This window comes from Haliotis rubra, unplaced genomic scaffold, assembly GCF_003918875.1.
Source record: "Haliotis rubra isolate DU_JTF1 unplaced genomic scaffold, ASM391887v1 Scf7, whole genome shotgun sequence".
Lineage (NCBI taxonomy): Eukaryota > Metazoa > Mollusca > Gastropoda > Lepetellida > Haliotidae > Haliotis > Haliotis rubra.
The window spans coordinates 1,237,428-1,258,545 of record NW_025767412.1 but is presented as its reverse complement, the minus strand read 5'-3'; the positions used below and the strand labels follow the sequence as shown (position 1 = coordinate 1,258,545).

The 21,118-nt window shown below is 37.8% G+C and overlaps 1 protein-coding gene across 3 annotated transcripts in view; it reads right to left on the bottom strand.

Annotated features, from left to right (window-relative positions):
* LOC124258690 (dedicator of cytokinesis protein 3-like) overlaps positions 1-21,118 on the bottom strand; it is a 150,582-nt gene that overhangs the window by 112,745 nt on the left and 16,719 nt on the right. For all 3 annotated transcript variants that reach the window (XM_046692763.1, XM_046692764.1, XM_046692766.1), the window contains exons 2-9: positions 12,522-12,632; positions 5,181-5,224; positions 4,967-5,022; positions 4,278-4,374; positions 3,755-3,900; positions 2,165-2,285; positions 1,565-1,728; positions 202-283 (exon numbers count right to left, since the gene is read on the bottom strand). In XM_046692763.1, the coding sequence (XP_046548719.1) occupies positions 202-283; positions 1,565-1,728; positions 2,165-2,285; positions 3,755-3,900; positions 4,278-4,374; positions 4,967-5,022; positions 5,181-5,224; positions 12,522-12,632 (821 nt within the window). The remainder of the gene's footprint in view (positions 1-201; positions 284-1,564; positions 1,729-2,164; positions 2,286-3,754; positions 3,901-4,277; positions 4,375-4,966; positions 5,023-5,180; positions 5,225-12,521; positions 12,633-21,118) is intronic.

Here is a 21,118-nt window from a genome sequence, read left to right as displayed (position 1 = left end):
CCATGAAGATCCCCCTATAGTTGTGAAGCTCACATTTCCATGAAGATCCCCATGTTGTTGCAAAGCTCACCTTACCATGAAGATCCCCATGTAGTTGTTATGTTTCTTTACCATAGCACCCCACCCTTACCATGAAGATACTCTGTATTTGTTAAGACCCTTTACATCAAAGATTGTCTGTAGTTGTGAAGCTCCCCTTACCATGAAGATCCCCCTATAGTTGTGAAGTTTGTCCATGTTGACAGGCATACCCTTGTTAGTGTTCCGAACCAAGAACTTCTCACTGAAAATAACAACAATAAATATGATCCACAGCATATCAACTATCAGTGCTGGGAGTCACTATTTGGGTATATGTGATCGGGAGACAATGTGTAAATACATGTCTTGAATCAAACTCTTATAATCCCTCAAAATTCACCCATACTACACTGTGCTGAAGAGAACTGCTGGGGAGAAGGACAACAGCCACCTGGACAAAAACCACCCGGACAAATGCCATCCGGACAAAAGCCACCCAGTTATTTTACCATTACAGAGAGGACAATTACCACCCTTATTGACTTTAATAAACAAAATGTTTAAGTGTTTAATTTAAAAAGAATTTGTTTCCGATAAATGGTTGACTTTGATAGAAAGGCTGATTTTGTTGTAAAATTATGTAGATTTTGATGAATAATTTAGTTTCTTTTTAAAAAATGTTCGCTTTGATAAAAACTTTGATATGGATGTAAAATTTGGATTTCATAGTAATGTTGACTTTATAACAATGTTAACGTAAATGGCTGTAAAATTTGATTTAAGAAATAGTTTGACCTTGAATTTGGTTTAAACATATTTTTATTTTGCCCAAGCAGAAGCCTGGATAGGTAAACAAGCCTAGTGGTTTATATAAACGCTGCTCCAGTACATTGTTCCAATAGCTGGATACATAAATGATTAATTTCACAACAAAAGAATAATACTGAGACAAAATAACAGATATATGATTGAGTAATTAATATCTTCGTTATGGTGTTGGTTATGCCTAACTTCTGGTAGTCCACATTGACAAGCATAATTTGATGGCATAATACTGGATCAGCTTTCCATCACACTTGTTCTCTCCCATCTTATTTACCCTCAAATATACTCATATCTCTTGTCTACACAATCCCTTTTATTACAGCACAGCCACATACACTAGTTCCATGAAGAGTCCACATTGAACAGATCATGCAAACCATGCTCTTCTGTTTTCTGCTGAATCCACACACCCATGGTTGAAGTACATAAAGTGGACCAGTTGCCCAAGTGACACCCGATGGACCAGGGTCTACTTGCACAGAGCAATCTTTGCGATAATGTGATCGTAACTTCAACACAGTAACATAGACTTACGATTCCCATGGTGCAAATATCACTTTGTGCAAGTGGATCCTGCACCTATGGCTGCAATGGTCAGAGTTTTGAATGGGCACTGAGCACTCTTCAAACAGTTTGACCTATCGAGCGAGAAACAATCATGACAGTTCTGGCATGTTTAACTGATGCAACTCAACAGAGTGGACTGCATCAACCTCACCTGATGAACTTGCTGGTGCTGCTGTCAAACAGGGAGAAGTAGGTCTCCGATTCGTCACCAACATTGCAAGCAAGTGACTTGAAGTTGACCACAAGATGAGACATAGATGACGCCACCTTCTCCCGACTACTCCGCACCTTGTCTCTCATAGTCTGTTTGCGAGGCTGGAAAAGCATAGCATTCTTTCTGACTCAATGGTGAAATTGATATTTGTGAATGTATCAAAGTTTTAACAAGAATCACACATACATAATTTGTTCTGAACACACCAACGGATGCAAGATCACTACTCTCCATTATGTATGAATTTCATTCTCAACTCCCTGGGGAGAATTGCGTTATGAGAAGCCATTTTCCTGGTAGCCCATTACTACTGGGTGAAACAAACTTCCTTGTTAGCACATGTGTAACATGTTTTAATGTCAGGCAAGACTCTAGATTCAAGATTTACAAGTTTGGTCACCTCTCTATTTTTCACCATGAGCGATATCACCTGACTTGTGACCCCTAAATGCTTTTTGGTGATGAGGTGGAATGTAAGGTTTCTAAAGAAGACCTGAACAGTGAAAACTGCCCACTAATGTAGTGTGAACTACCTACACTGGTTCCCTTGCTTGCCTCCATGCTCTGACAGTGTAGTCTGTACAGCTCGATGAAGCTGCAGTTGTCCGGGTCAACTTGCTTCCCTTCTCGACGTGGGACCAGGTCCAAACCAAGCTTCCTGAAACAAACATTCAGGCCCTCTCTATGAAGACAGCTACCCAGACATACAAGCATCCTCGATATAACTGTACAGATGATTCGCACCACTGCCCCAGCCTTTGCAGAAGATACTAGTCAATTGCCCCAGTCTATATGGGAGATACTCACCCATTGCCCCAGTCTATACGGGAGATACTCACCCACTGCCCCAGTCTATACAAGGGATACTCATCCTTTGCCCAAGTCTATACAATGGGTCCCAGTCTACACAAGGGATACTCACCCATTGCCTGGGATACTCACCATTGCCCCTAGTCTACACAAACACAAGGATACTCACCCATTGCCCCAGTCTATACAAGGGATACTCACCCATTGCCCCAGTCTAAACAAGGGATACTCACCCATTGCCCCAGTCTACACAAGGGATACTCACCCATTGCCCCAGTCTACACAAGGGATACTCACCCATTGCCCCAGTCTATACAAGAGATACTCACTCCATTGCCCCAGTCTAACAAAGGGATACAAAGTCTATACAAGGGATACTCACCCATTGCCCAAGTCTATACAAGGGATACTCACCCATTGCCCCAGTCTATACAAGGGATACTCACCCATTGCCCCAGTCTATACAAGGGATACTCACCCATTGCCCCAGTCTACACAAGGGATACTCACCCATTGCCCCAGTCTAAACAAGGGATACTCACTCATTGCCCCAGTCTACACAAGGGATACTCACCCATTGCCCCAGTCTACACAAGGGATACTCACCCATTGCCCCAGTCTACACAAGGGATACACCCATGCCCCAGTCTATACAAAGGATACTCACCCATTGCCCCAGTCTATACAAAGGATACTCACCCATTGCCCAAGTCTATCACTCACCCATTGCCCCAGTCTATACAAGGGAGATACTCACCCATTGCCCCAGTCTACAAGGGATACAAGGGATACTCATACTCACCCATTGCCCCAGTCTACACAAGGGATACTCACCCATTGCCCCAGTCTACACAAGGGATACTCACCCATTGCCCCAGTCTATACATGAGATACTAGTCTATTGCCCCAGTCTATACAAGAGGATACTCACCCATTGCCCAAGTCTAAACAGGAGATACTCACCCATTGCCCCAGTCTATACAAAGGATACTCACCCATTGCCCCAGTCTATACAAAGGATACTCACCCATTGCCCCAGTCTATACAAAGGATACTCACCCATTGCCCCAGTCTATACAAGGGATACTCACCCATTGCCCCAATCTATACAAGGGATACTCACCCATTGCCCCAGTCTAAACGTGAGATACTCACCCATCGAGCCCCAGTCTATACAAGGGATACTCACCCATTGCCCCAGTCTATACAAGATATACTCACCCATTGCCCAAGTCTAAACAAAGGATACTTACCCATTGCCCCAGTCTATACAAGGGATACTCACCCATTGCCCCAGTCTATACAAAAGATACTCACCCATTGCCCCAGTCTATTCGGGAGATGATCTGTTCTTTCATGTCTCGGGACTGGTCATTGGTCAGAGTATTGGCAAGAAGTTGGCACCGGAAGCTCATGAGGTCTACAATGACGGTGTTGATTGTCCTGAACAGCCTGTTGTCTTCCTGCAATAGAAAGAACCTTTAATGTTTACTTATGCTTAAGCTGTGTAACAAGGTAGGTGTTAGAGAATTAATTAAGAACGCTACCCAACTATCCGATTTGCTGAGTCTAAAATACCTCAGCTTTGAAATTGGGCAATGTTCCAAGCTCCAGTTGGATCCTATTTTTCATTTTCTGGACATATATTTTTGAATAGGATGACCTTATTTCTGTGACTATATGTGTAACAGCAAAAAACACCCCTGAAAATCTGAATTTAATACAACTCAAATTTTGGGTCTATAGATAAAATTACACTTGGGCATGACATCATCTGTCCAAAGTTTAGAGTCTCGGGTATTGTTCCAATCACTGATGGAGTGCTGATTGTGTGACTTACCACAAAGAGTTGCTTCCAGATGAGATTCCATTCTCGCAACACGAAGGTCACCTCCTTGATAATCGCATCCTCTATGGGAATCACACTCTCGTAGGGGCTGACAGCAGAAACAAATGAGCCCAAATTAGCAAATTACAACTAAAGCTGCAAATACTTGTCTACCAAAGCCCTCGGACAAAAAAACTCCTACCCCCGTCTACCAGAACTCTCTGGCAATATTTGGTGAACAAAGATTTACTTTTTCATAGGAAACACCTGTATCTCCTCACATTTAATCTTTTGAGGAGCTTTTGGAACGGAAACACATCACATAAATAGATGTGTCCTAAACTTCTCGAGAAGCTGTACATGTAATATGAATGATTTGTTAGTTGTTTCAAGCCACAACATACTCCAGCAATCTGATCACAAAATGTAACGATTCAAATCCTGACCAAAAAGCTAGTGAGTGATAGTATGAGCAAAGACTGAAACCATCACAGTACACTGACATGCCATCAAGCAAACCACTGAGCCTGACGACTTAATCAGTGACGGACAACTAACATCAATGGCTTGAATAAGCTCCAAACACTATACTTTATTTTTAACATTACATAGGACAATAATAAGCACATCTTTCCAACTATGTATGATAAAGTATACTTCTTTTATAAAATGAACCAAACCAGAATAAATAAATAACTCACCCCTCGTTTTCTACTTTGCATTCTTTCAGGTGGACGAATGATGCCGGAAATATGCCCTATATGACAAAATAGAATTTGATTTACATGTAGAAAACTAAGAGAAAAACTTTAACTTTACTGTGAAATTATTTCTATTATCTTATAAACATAACAAAAGCTTCACCAAAAGAAAAATTTCTAAAACTCAGTCTGAGACAAGATGATATGCACTTACCTTGGCTTTCCGGTTGTGGAAGGAGTAGCCTCGATACCATGTTGCTGGAACAGACGATTGAGTGAGCGAGTGAATGGGTTAAACTCTACTTGGAAGAATGTTTCAGTATCACTTGGGACGAAGGACCAAAGTAATAGTGGTTGTAGCTCTGTACTACGGCGGTCAAGTCAATGGAATACTGACACAGTTTTACTCTCAACCCACAGAAATCAGAGACTCACAACAACCTGTCACCGGCAGGCACTACCACATGATTTCTACAAAGGAAATCTTTGGGGTTCTATCATTTAAGATTGATGATATTCTGTTTCTCCAAACTGTTCGGTCATCAGTTATGACTACAGTCCGTTTGAGTCAGAAACGGACCGATGAATTGCAAATTTTATCATTGTACAAAATTGCCACATAAATATAAATGGTACACATGTTTATCATTTACTAATACCCAACAGCTTTCTTATATTTGAAAATTTTCCGGACTCCACCAAAAAGGTTCTTTAAGAAACTATCATTAAAATTTTGACACAGTTCACTATTTGTTACGAGGGAAGAGTGCAGAGAAAGGGACTGCCAAGTGTTAGAGAAGCACGTGCACAAGAGCCCACCAAGTTATTGATTCATTAGCCTATGCTGTGCCGTCTCCATCCTTTCTCGCACACCTGGCTGCCCCTTTCTCTGCACTCCTCCCTCGTAACAAATAGTGAACTGTGTCAAAATTTTAATAGTTTCTTAAAGAACTTTTTTGGTGGAGTCGGAAAATTTTCAAATATAAGAAAGCTGTTGGGTATTAGTAAATGATAAACATGTGTACCATTTATATTTATGTGGCAATTTTGTACAATGATAAATTTGCAATTCATCGGTCCGTCTCTGACTCAAACGGACTGTACTTACTGACATTTTAGGATTTTCCTCAAAATTCATTACAAAAGAATATATACATTATATCTAACTATATCATGCTATTCTTAGCACAACATCCCTGTGTAATACACTTTAGCAGGAAGTCCATGCAATTTCTAAATTTATGGTTTGGCATTTTAAAACTATTTTTCCAAGTTTTGTCAACACATCAAAGTCAAGCTATAATCATTGGATCCAGCAAAATGTTTTCTTGATTACTAGACAACAGTTCCATTTTCACAGCTGAAGCAACTGCCATTATATCTGCTCTTAAATATATCAGTAAACAGTCGATATAAAAACAACACATCATATTTTCAGATTCTCTTTCTTGCCTACAGACCATTATTCACATGTCAAAAACATCCACTTTTAATTCCAATTCTCAAATAACACAATGATCTTGCTATTGCCCAGTATGAACTCGTCTTCTGTTGGTTAGTTACCCAGCCATGTTGGAATTTTGGGTAACACGGTGGCTGACTGAAGCCAACACGTAAAGCAAGGACCCATCCAGCGAGCAAAATTGGACTATGTTAATGTTTGATATCACAAGGTTATGCCCCTTCCTAAGTCACTTGGTGTGCTAACTATATCATTCTTGAATACCCTACTAAACACTGGGTAATATGTTACATTACTGTGGAATACACTACAGCAATGTGTAAGACACCATATACACTATACCCCTGAAGGTCCGGGTTAGAATATTGATCTTCAGTAACCCATGCTTGTCGTAAGACGTGACTAACGGGATCGGGTGGTCAGGCTCGCTGACTTGGTTGACACATGTCATTGGTTCCCAATTACGCAGATTGATGCTCATGCTGTTGATCACTGGATTGTCTGGTCCAGACTTGATTATTTACAGACCGCTGCCATATAGCTGGAATATTGCTGAGTGCGGCGTAAAACTAAACTCACACACTCACTTCCATATACACTATGCATAAAAAGGGCCAGAACAAAAGAATAGTCAAATATATAGAAAAATATATGTGTTGACACAAAAAGTTTGGTTAAAGGGTGAGCATGTGCTGCCCTATCACTTTGTAATATACTTATTACTGTTGAATACACTACATCACTGTGTAATATACTTACTACTGTTGAATACACTACATCACTGTGTAATATACTTATTACTGTTGAATACACTACATCACTGTGTAATATACTTATTACTGTTGAATACACTACATCACTGTGTAATATACTTATTACTGTTGAATACACTACATCACTGTGTAATATACTTATTACTGTTGAATACACTACATCACTGTGTAATATACTTACTACTGTTGAATACACTACATCACTGTGTAATATACCTATTACTGTTGAATACACTACATCACTGAGTAATATACGTATTACTATTGAATACACTACATCACTGTGTAATATACGTATTACTGTTGAATACACTACATTGCTGTGTAATATACTTACTACTGTTGAATACACTACATCACTGTGTAATATACTTATTGTTGTTGAATACACTACATCACTGTGTAATATACTTATTACTGTTGAATACACTACATCACTCTGTAATATACTTATTACTGTTGAATACACTACATCACTCTGTAATATACGTATTACTGTTGAATACACTACATCACTGTGTAATATACGTATTACTGTTGAATACACTACATCACTGTGTAATATATTTATTACTGTTGAATACACTACATCACTGTGTAATATACGTATTACTATTGAATACACTACATCACTGTGTAATATACGTATTACTATTGAATACACTACATCACTGTGTAATATACTTATTACTGTTGAATACACTACATCACTGAGTAATATACGTATTACTATTGAATACACTACATCACTGTGTAATATACGTATTACTGTTGAATACACTACATCACTGTGTAATATACTTATTAATGTTGAATACACTACATCACTGTGTAATATACGTATTACTGTTGAATACACTACATCACTGTGTAATATACTTATTACTGTTGAATACACTACATCACTGTGTAATATATTTATTACTGTTGAATACACTACATCACTGTGTAATATACTTATTACTGTTGAATACACTACATCACTGTGCTATAAGTGCAATAATGCAGTCTGTCCAATACACCTTGAAAATGTGGAAGACACTAAAAGAACTGTAACACATTTTATGCAACATACGTTATATTTGGGATTACACTTTCTCAGTAAAGTACAAATTCTAGTACTTTTTGGGGTTGAGTCCAATCCGGGAGTCGATCCCACACCCTCAGAGTCAGGCACCTAATCGCCAGCACATTAAGTCAGATGACTACTCAGCCACCGCGGTTTCCACAAAATGGAAGTCGGACAACTGGTAGTCTAGACTGCGGACTCTGTACCCCTCTGATAAGTGTGAATTGGCACGACTCCCACGGCCGAATGTTTGTAATGTTACACTACATTGCTCTTGAATACACTATAGCACAGTGGAATACACTACATTGCTGTGGAATACACTATAGCATTGTGGAATACACTATAGCACTGTGGAATACACTATAGCACTGTGGAATACACTATAGCACTGTGGAATACACTACATTTCTCTTGAATACACTATAGCACTGTGGAATACACTACATTGCTATGGAATACACTATAGCACTGTGGAATACACTACAGCACTGTGGAATACACTATAGCACTGTGGAATACACTACACTGCTCTTGAATACACTATAGCACTGTGGAATATATTATAGCAATGTGGAATACACTACATTGCCCTTGAATACACTATAGCACTGTGGAATACACTATAGCACTGTGGAATACACTACATTGCTGTGGAATACACTATAGCACTGTGGAATACACTACATTGCTGTGGAATACACTATAGCACCGTGGAATACACTATAGCACTGTGGAATACACTACATTGCTGTGGAATACACTATAGCACTGTGGAATACACTACACTACACTAGTGTAATCTGAATAATCCACTAATATTTTCTAAAGCACAATGGAATACACTACATTGCTGTGGAATACACAATAACATTGAGTAATACACCTAAGCACTATGGAATACACTATAGCACTGTGGAATTGCACTATAACATTGTGTAATACACTACATTGCTGTGGAATACACTATAACATTGTGTAATACACTACATTCCTGTGGAATACACTATAGCACCACACATTATATCATAACAATGTGTAAGGCTGTAATGCAAACCCTAAGGCATTTATTACCTTTGCCCTATGGAACAATGCCTGCCTATCCAATTACTCCCTAATGTCATCTCCTGCAATACATGCACCTGACATGTTCCACTGCATTAGGGTTGAACAGTGACATTAGCTTGGTGTGCAGCCAACGGAGATATCTTAATGCAAAGCATCATGGTCAAACTCAACACTCACATATACTTTACGTGACGAAAGCTCATCTATTTCAGTTGACTGGACATGCCTTTGTTAAAACTAAAACTAACCATTTATTCAAGTTAACTTATAGATATTGTATGTGTCATGTGTACATCATGAATACATTATACATGAATACATAGTACATTAATTCCAATCTTTATAGAAGACCTACAATGATACTCTTACCACAAGTAACTTTTCAAGTAACATAACATATAATACATATACCACAGTGAAGCCTAAAATTTATAAATTCGTTTACTTGGTAAAAGTAACCTAACCTAAATTATGATGTTGAATAATAAGTCACTGTGCTCAAGAAACAATTATTGAAAAAATACAGATGAAGAAAGATCAAGCTGACACTTATTCTTAATGGGGTGCAGGGCTCGAGCAGACTTAGCTTACTTCAATCATTTCAAACATTTTCTTTGGTGATGATACACAAACAGTAAGAGCTTAAAAGAAACACATTTCCTACACGTAGTAATTTTTTAGATAATCTTCAAGCTACATGTATATTGTAAAAATACACATCAACAAATATGAATATGCCAACAATGAAGAGGCAGTATGATAAAACAACAACCCCCCAAAATGTAAGCAAGGCTCACTAAGACTCTCGACCATGACACCCAATTTCAGCTGAACAGCAATTAATAATTATTATTCTTGAAAAAATGCACGAACTGCATCCAAGTTTGAATTGTACCTTTCCTACAAACAAAGAAGTTACTATTACCCAAATCTGAATAATCCACTAAATTGTTAATTTGATATGGGACGTTTTCCCCAGAGTTCAGGGGATCTAGTTTGTGATAATTCTAGATTAATTAAATATATCAATATATGGTGTTGCACTGCACCTGTGCAACAGCTATGGAGGGTGATCCCCCAAATTAGAAAACACTCTATTCAGGTCACTGGTTAAACAACAATGTCTTCAAACGAATGGATGGATGGAATTCCTTAGTATAACTATATACTACAAAAAGTGCAATTTCCAACTCAAATCTAATCTCCCGCTGAGTTCATGATACGTTTGTTTAAGTAAGAAAGATAAAAGAAAAAGACGAACACAATTCATGTCAATCCAATATTAGCTGTCCTCAGTGACAATTGAAATGGACCCCACACAGCTGACTGTTGACAGGTGTAACACGATTCTACCTGCACTTCACTTCCTGGTTGGATATATATCCTATAACAGGCCACCAGCTCATTATATCATCCTGTTTCAAAACTCACACTTACCTGTGCAGATCTAGGGCATCTCACCTGGCCACTCTGATAACCTGATACAGGTGTGTGATGGGTTACAGCATGCAGTAGCAGTTACAGATAATATAGCATGTTATTCAGGTCACCAAAGAAAGCACACCATGTACTTCCTTCATGTGAATATACAATGCCTTTTAGAAAGTGGTGAAAAGTAACATAGGTTATATTTAGGATAACATTCTCTCAGTAATGTACAGATTTTAAAAGAGTTTCAAGAGTCCCATCTTGGATTCGAACCCACATTCACAGAGTGAGGCACCTGATCGCAAGCATACAAAGTCATCAATCTAACCCACTCAACTGTGGTAGAACTTTTGTGCCTTAATGTGATTATATCCTGACATCACAAATTGACAGGGCAAAGAGGTCATAATTTCCACCTAACCATTCAATATCATTTCAAAATTTCATGAAAATATTTTAAAAATTGATTATAATGGACAAATCAGATTATCTGCTCAGCAAACTAACAATTTAGGCAGGAAGCTATATTTAACATATATAGAAGGGAACTGTTTAGGTAACTATTAGTTTGAAGATTAACCACTAAGTTAAACAATCGTCAGAAGTAAACAGCTGGCTATGACTTGGAAAAAGTAAATGTTTAGTTGACCAACCATCAGGAGAAGGGACCTGTCTAGATAACCAATAATTGGGAGAGGAAACAGTATCCAGAGCCAATCAGTATTAAAGGCAAGAATTTATGGATGTCAACTTCTTTATTTGAGGAACATGACATTTCGGAGCATATTCTGATCAAGAAGTCAGTACTCTGAAACATCATGCCTTAAAAATAAAGAAGTTGACATCCATAAATTCTTACCTTTATGTGAAGCACTTCTAATTTTACTTCAAATATTCAATCAGTATTAAGTAAGAGGAATCCAGTCACTGGGAGATACAACTGGTTAGTTAACTCTGACCAAGCAGAGGAAAAGGAAAGAGTTTTGTTCACTGATCATCAACAGAGGTAACTTAAACCCTGGACATCCACGAGTGGTCTGGTCTGTTCTATAGAGCATCCAGGCCCTAGATTTTCGAAGCTCTCTTAGCGCTAAGATAGTCAGTTGTAAGTTAATGTTAATGTATAGCACTTACGACTATCTTAGCTCTAAGAGAGCTTCGAAAATCTAGGCCCAGCAATGCAGGGATCTTTCAGTTGGCCATGTTCTTAGGAAGGGAACTTTACAGCTTATATCAGACAGGGAACAGTATCGGTGACCATCCATACAGAGATGCAAGTCCTTCCACTGAACCGCCATCAAGTCTACCAGAGCAAATTTTACCAGCTACTGGCCAATTAATTAGATTATCAAAATTGCGGCTGTCAGTAAAGAACTTAATAATTTGATAAACAAAGACAAAGCTGATTCAGACAAACAGAAACATTGTTTAACATTGTATTCATGAATAATTCACTTATAGCCATATTGTCAGTGGATGAAACCATGGACTTTCACTTTCTGGACACAGTCTCTATCAACTCAGCCATGGAGGTGGTTAGACAGGGAATGGACAACATAACTGAAAAAGGGCACCTGATAACCCAGTTCAGCCTTCATTCATTAAATATTGTTTGTAACTTCAATGCATTGTACAAACAGCATTTGACATTCAATGCTCCGGACATTCACTGATTTCATTAAAAATCAGAGATAGTCTTATGGAAAAGTTATGAGCTGGTACGAGACCCCTCTCCCTACTGATTTGTTGTTTTACCTTTCCGGTCAGCTCCCGATCCTGTACAGTACTCTTCCAGGATGTGGACGCATTCTCCGATTTCCAAGGGGAGACAACCCTTCACATCACCAGTTGTGTAGTTGTACACAACTGAAAAATACAATTTGTTCACTTTACTTATTCAAGTAAAAAAAGATCTTCAGGTATGTTCCCTTCCAATTATAAACCTGAAATTAGTTTTGAAATGCATTCAAGTATTAAGATATTACAACACAGCTACAGTTTGTATAATTATTCAGAAATGGAGTCTGTAAATGAATATATTTTACAGAAAACAACAACAGTTCTTTCATTATTTTAATGAAATATTATGAAAGGGAACTCAGAGAGCAGAGATGCCAACCCCAAGGTGTTGCAAATAGTAGTTTCAAGGATCAAAATTAGTAGTTTGACCAACAGCAAATTCCCTAATTATCAGCATTACATTTCTTTTTGTATTTAATTGACAAAAATATGTTTTTGCCTGTATATCAGAATATTAATGAATTGTTTTCATCTTTTGTAGAATTTCTAGTGCAATCGGACCGCCTCCGTGGTGTAGTGGTTAGAGCGTCCGCCCGGAGAGCAGGTTCGATACCCGACCGCGTCATACCCAAATGCGTTAAAATTAAAGGGTACAACAAGGACTGGTCGGCTCGGTGTCAGTATAATGTGTCTGTGTGGGGTATTCATGCTTCACTGCGGCATGGCATCTCAGTGGGCTAGCACTATAAAACAAGCTTCAGTCTGGGCTAGTACAAGCAGCCGCACATACACATACACACGCATGCCCGTCGTCATATGAGCGAAATATTCTCAATCACGACGTTAAACCCAATTTCACCTCACCTCTAGTGCAAACGTATTGGTGTAGTTTGAGGCTAAAAAACCGTAGCGACTACGATAAACTCATAGAGGTTGGCATCTCTGACAGAGTTTCTTCATCCCAAAACTGCAGTAATCTAGACTTGCCAAGAATTATAGTCCTGCGTTGACTGTGTTGGATATTTTTGTTTCAGGGTCTGTATGACAAACTAATAGAATAACCAGGCAATACTTGCAGGGTTTGTTTATCTGCTTTAACACTTTAACATGTTGCTTGAGTTCAAACACATTGTCAATACTTCACAGGTATGAACTATTTTACTGATTCATCTAAGACAAATGCATGCATCCAATATTCAGTTAAGTTATAAACAAGGATTCAACCATTGGTCTGGTCTGAGCACCCGAGAAGCCAGTAAATTCGCAGACTATTGAGTACTGAGTTCACATCATTCACTGACAATACCATCCAAACAAATTGAGGTCTCAACATGAGATTAGGACATTTTTTTTTTCTCAGGAAAAATGACTATGGGTAACATAAAGAAAATGGGAGTGACAAGGAATAACCAATTATTAAAGTTTCATATGTGAAATACATCCTATAGTGCTGGTCTCAAATTATAAATACTAAAATAATAATAATATGATAATGTCCATTTACATGGAGCTAAACTCTACTGGGGCGTGCCCATAACGCATACTAAAGTTGAAATCCTTGGACCATACACCATGGTTTGATCAGGGCCCCGTTTCACAAAGCTATCGTAGCACTCCGACTGTCGTAAGTCAATGTTAGAGTATAGGAGGTACGATTGCTACGAGAAAAGTTACAAGATCTTAGGCTTACGGGAGCTTTGTGAAATGGGGTCCAGAGTGATAAACCTCTGCCACTTGCATCAGATTCAGCTTGAGCACCCCACAAGCAGGCATGTCATGTAACGCTGTAAATATTCTTATCAGATGATAAACTAAACCCATTCAGTATGTTAACCATCACCCTGTAGCATTGTACAGCAAGAGTATTTCATTATTGTCATTAAACATGAAACAGGAGACACTTCAAACAGCAACGATGATAAATTATCTCCAAGGCTGAAAAAGCTGGACCCATGGTGACAGAACCCTGAAACTGGTCCGCAAGGCCAAAAAAAGATTTGTTCAGTGGAATGTCTGTCTTCTTTTTGAAAAATATGATTGATTCAATTAAACATGATCAACTTACAAAAATTCACTTTGAGGCGTCACACGTTTCAGTTAAACAAGGCTTAGAAATTGTACATGACAGGAGGCCGAAGAAAGAGACGACAATCAAAAATGTTATTTTTCATTATTTTGAAAACATAGTCATACTTAAACATTATTTTTTCATATTGTAACATAAGGCCAGACCAATTTTATTTCTTGTTTTATGGATCCGCCGGTCGTACTTTTTCAAGAAAAATAAAAAAATAAATAATAATTTTCCCCACTCAAAAAATAAAATCCTCATAAACTTCATAAATTGCCAAAAATAAAATACTTTTAGTATTTAAAAGAAAAATTATTTGGACTAGTGATTTTTATTTTTTATTTTTTTTCCTCCTGCCTTTAGGTTTTCTGAGGACAAAAATCTGTAAAACAAGAAATAAAATTGGTCTGGCCTAATTAAAGTTCATTTTAGCAAATTAACCTCAAATCCACACAATTTCCAGAGTTTAATGCTTGAATTCAGCATCTGAAATACTGACTAAACATGTGAAACAGAAAAAACTTTGGTCGTGTGAAGTTTGGTCTGGTTGATAAGCTTATGGCCATATCAGTGAAAATGGTCGGTATGTGGGACATCACTAGTGAATATGGTGAAGTCTTTATCACTGAACTACATTCATGTCATAGCAGATACATCAAGGTTCACACCAGGAATAGAATGTAATACTACCTGGTTAAACTCAGTGAAGGAAGTGTTTAACTGTCATATCCTGGCAGTTATATAAAGAATACTAAACTATGTCCCGTGTAATACCATATTTATGAAACGAGTGAATGGTTTGGTATCTAACTCTCTTTCGCTCGGGGGACATAGTTTAGTATCTCATTTATTACTCACCCAACATTAGCAAAATAATACGGAGTAAAGTACTTCTTTCCTAAGAATTTAACAAGTGTGATGACTCTCAGCTTTCCGCGAGTCAAGCAAGGTCTAATACTATTGAGACAGAGGTACTAGCATTGTGACATCATAACTGTAAACCACCTTGACGTCATACGTACCGCATCGCTTGATGTTATTACACAATGTGTTAAAATTATTAAAAAAGTGATATCTTCAACGGGTGAGTAATTAAACAGTATAAGTTACACAGACCGTATAATGATGTGTACAGTGTGGAGCTGGCAATCAAATGGTAAATATCAGATCTGTAACCATAATGTATACAACCATGATTTACAGATCTCATGAGCACATTGGGCAGACTTACACATAGTTTCTGACTCCAGAAAAATTGATAAAGAGTCCCAGCATGTGGGACATTCAGAACCTAAATCTGGACTCTTTTCATTTAAAATTTCCCATCACGGTTGGGAGAAAGGGAAAGTGATGTGGTTCAGGGGCTGAGACAGACTACCAATTGGAGTGCCCTAATCAACTGGAACTTCTGTTTCCTCGACAAGATGATGTCTGAAGAAACCGTGAATTGAATAATGAGGTTCAGCTATAGCTGGAAGGCCTGGGTGCTAATACTTCATTTATAAATGTAACATTTATAAGTTACAGAGTGTGAACATAATTGTGACATGATGATCAATACCTCGCCCTTTGTTTCACTTCACAGAAAAATTGGCTTGTCATCATGGTAACCTGACAACGGTCAAATTACAAGTCATCAAACTGATGTCTCATGTAGGTTATGATCTGAAGACCATGCAAATGTAATGAGCTGATGATAGCCAATCATGGTAACCACCAGCAGCTCTGTCATCTACACATTATGTGTAATAATGGCTTCTGCTCCAAGGAGGCTACAAGTGCTGAGTAACAACTGCAGAGGGGGTAACATGGAGATGGGGTGACAATTGGTAGAGTGAGTGAGTTTGGTTTTATGCCACACACAGCAATATTCCAGCTATATGGCTGTAGTCTATAAAAATCGAGTCTGGACCAGACAATCCAGTGATCAACAGCAGGAGCATCGATCTACACAATTGGGATACAATGATATGTGTCAACCAAGTCAGCGAGCCTGATCACCCGATGCCGTCAGTCGCCTCTTACGACAAATATGGGTTACTGAAGATCAATTCTAACCCGGATCTTCACGAGTCAATAATTGGTAGGGGTGTTGAACTTGGTTATGGGGTAACAGAGAGGGAAAAGCAGAGGTAACATGAGGGACGGGGTAGCATGGGAGGGTGTAACATAATAATGATAATAATAATAAATGGATATTTCTTGTATGCTATAGTCCACCCAGACCATGTTCAAAGCGCTAAATATAATAACCACTAGAGTTCATGAGGACAATATGACAGTTTGTCAAAAAGACCATCAGAATATTTGGTAGTTATAGGTAGTTGAATTTTTGGAAGAGGTAGGTTTCTGAGTCCTGACTTGAATGCTTCTAAAGATGAAGAAGCATTTTTGATGGGAGAAAGAAGACTGTTCCACAGGAAGGGTGCTGCAAATTTGAATGATATATGTCCAATGTGTTTGAGATGAACTTGGAGAACTGAGAGAAGATCTTGATTCTGTGGGCAGAGAGAATGGGCAGGCATATAAGTTGACAACAACAGAGAGAGGTATGAAGGAGCCATGTCTGCAGCAGAAGACAGAGTGAGGGCAACATAGAGATAGGGCAACATGAGGAGGAGTGCACATGGGAGGAGGGTTTCATTGAGATGAAAGGGTAAAAGATCTAGCATGCAAGGGAGGGTAACCATTGGTAAAGGGGTAGAATGGGTTATGGGTTTGGGGGTTACACAAGGAAAGGTTTGTGTTGGGATTATATGGGGAGGAATTAAATAGGAATACAGTTATTGAAGGGATGGAGTTATATGTTTGGTAAATACAGAGTCCGGTAAATGATTGCATCAATACAGCAAGCCACAGTTATTGAAAGGGTGGAGTTATATGTTTGGCACATACAGAGTCTGGTAAATGATTGCATCGATACAGCAAGTCACAGGTGGATCCTTGAGACAATTCTTTCCCATTAATTCATCCTGATAAATATATTTCAAGATTTAAGATTCATTTGAACTAATAAATATCAATTAGTGCTATAGTCGTGTGACCAGAGTACTCATTCTGTGAGATAAGATCAACACTGTTACATTGTTCGTAGATTTGTCAACAAATATTTAACTTTTGTCATGAATATGTGCACAGTAGTGATCAATTTCAGGTAATAAAATGGTAATAAAATCAAGATTGATGATCAGCTCACACTGACTGATCAATCATCACAGCATTAAGTGTCAGTTTGCTGTTCATCTTTGTTCAGTTAAATAAATCTAGATCACACCAAACACAATTTAAATACATCAGCATTATATTTTTCCAAAAGACCTTTTTCACATTTTTTCAGCTTTTTGCATGTACTAAACAGCAAAATGAGAATAAAGCTTTTCAGGACACAAATTATCATGAAAATAGGGGGCAAAATAGTGTTAAATTGCTTGATTGTTCAAACGTGATCAATCTTCCATTATTATAACGTCCGTCAATCAGAATACCATTTGTACTGATCCTTAAGTCAATAACCCCTAATGGACAACAGATTTGTAGAAAATTGTTTCTGATCAAAAGGTCTTGGTATAACTTGAGCATTATTCATAATTATTAATGTATTATTAATTCACAAATATTTTCATACTCATGTCATGTTTCTGTTTGCTGAGGATTTAATCCAGAATTTAAATGTCAGTGCCCTTTAATAAAATCAATACGAATACTTTAAAATCCAGCACATGCTCCGAGGACATAATTTATTTATAGATCAATTAGCAGGTCATCCATCATGTCAACAGCCCAAACAGGAAAAACTTCAAATGTTCTGATTAATGGCTGTACAAATCTCAGCATTTTCATTGTTAAAGTTAAGCTTATAAGTTCCATTCTGAAGCTTATGTTCCCGTATATCAAACCGTTTCTTACTCACCTCATTAATATGTTATTTATGATCAACAAAATTGACCCTATCATTGAAGATAGTTTTGCTAAACTGATAGAAAATCATAGTAATGTATGATTATACTACAATATACAAAACACTATTGTGATGGCTCTAATGCCGTATGGGAATTTGTAACCATGGTAACAGTTTAAAAAGTGATCAAACAATCATCCATTAAACAATCGATCATAAATAAAATGAAATTCAATATATAGCACTTAATTTTTCAACATATCGGCATGAACAGACTGTATCCCTCATGCAAGTAACACCATGATGTTACTATTATTTATTGTAGTTTTTAACACAAACACATCTACAAATATTACTCCAACTTAAGCCATAGGACCAAAAACCATAACTGTGAACACATTTCTAAATTGTTACACACATTTATTTTTCAAACTGATACGATTGGTTACACAAGATCGCATTTATTTAATACACATGATAAATATAATATAGTACTGATCATATACGAACATGTACATCCCTTTAAACAAATTAATTGTATTTGGGAAAAAATTAATGCAATTTTCGAGAACTGTTTCTGGGGGGGGGGGGTAGTCCCAGGAAAGCTTAGTGGTCGAGGTGTTTTCTTGTCACAACAAAGGTTCAGGTTTGATTCTTCACATGGTTTGTGTGAAGTCACCATGATATTGCTGGAATATTGTGGCATAATATTCTTAGTGGCATAAAAGCTATCAGTATTGGAACAGTAGGTGTGACTGAGAGAGTCTGGGTTTAATTAAGCAGCATCCCAGCAGAGCACACCAGAATAGACTTTCATACATTAAACCTATGTGGAGAACCAAACCAGATCAGTCCAACAAGCAAACACTTGAACCACTACACTACCCTATCACTCCGTTCACTGAGTGGGTTCCAAATGAGCCCAGTATAGATGTCAGCTGCATTTATGTACCTTTACACTCAGGCCAAGGACAATGTCAGTCCAGTCTAAAGTGACAATGTCATCAGTCTACAAGTGTACCATAGTATGTGCACATCTTATCCAGAAGTCTCAAGTCATTCCAGTCATTGTTTGACTGCTGGCCAACCTTGATATGTTCTCTGGCGTTCAAAAGCTGTTGGATCTATCAAATGAGGTGTTATCAGTTATCACTGGCTTTAAAAAGAATATGAGTACCCAAGGTTTGTTCTCAGATTATAGAATGCACTAGGCATATATATATATATATTTTAAATTACTTATTTAAAAATGGGGAAAATAATAAACGTTTTATTTCACATTGAAGTCAATGCAGTACTGGTAATACAATATATGCTAGCAAGCATGAATGCTTCTTCCTGGGCCTGTTATCAAACAAAATGTCATTAATTTTTAAATATAATAAAGCTAGTCAAACTAACATTTGACATTTTTGTGTATAAAGCCAGAGTTTATGCCTTAATAGTTGAGTTTTCACATAAATATTTATGCGATCAGCTGATTTACTGGATAATCATAATCTCATTGAGATTTATGCCTGTACCCAACAGTAAAACTTGAATTCCACCCAACAGTAAAACTTGTCTGTCTGCTGGCTCTGTCAGACGCTCTGGTGAATTACCTCCCTTTGAATTACCATTTCTTTTTATTGACTTTTTCTACATTTCAGTGAAGCATTCACTGTCATCACCATAGAGACTATTGCAGATTTTTCCTATCCTATATAGAACACATTATTGATGAATCAGCATTATAAAACCTACTGAGGTTCGATAAAATATTAAACATCTCTATAACTCATAGTACAAGATCAAATGCTGATGGGGTTCTCGAAACCATGGCAACCTGACCTATGTTTTATTGATCTTACACTAATCACTTTAAACTTTCCAGTATACTGTTGAATTTCCTTGACTGAAATCGATCACAGCCTCGTTCCAATATACATAAAAGTTAAAAAACACAGGCTTTTGCCCATGATGGCCAGCCTTGAAACAACTTGTGGATGGACTGAATATGTCGAATGTTGCCTGATCCTTTTCTTCTGAATTCATATTTAACACTTCCAATCACTACACGTCCACAGAATACTCAAGTCACTTCATTCAAACCCACAGTAAAGACCTTACCTTTTCAGTTACTGCTTCAAGACAGATAAATTTAGTCTCTTAAAGTAGTCATCAAACAAAAGTTTCTGTTTCATTATTAACACATTATTCAATTTATTGCTTTATATCCTGAAGCGGTGGGTAGCCCAGTGGTTAAAGCATTAAAGCAGAAGGCCTGGGTTCCATTCCCCACATGGGTACATTAGGTGAAGCCCATTTCTAGCGATCCCCAGCCGTGACAATGCTGGAATATTGGTAAAAGCAGCATAAAACCCAACTCACTCACTCACTCTGCATATCCAGACTGCCTAGTGAATAATTATACTGGTTTTTTTGTAATTTTTTGCCAATTAATTTTTTCTGGTACTTGCTAGAACAAATTATTTGTAAGAAGCACAATGAACAGAAGTACCTTAGATTACTGGGCCGTCCATGGCCCTAAACTATGAGAAGACTGTGGACTTCGACACAGAAAATCGATTCCTTTCAAACATGCCCAAAACCTGTGTACTTTACATAGGATAGCAGTTCAGCCAGACAGGAGTGGGCGTTATG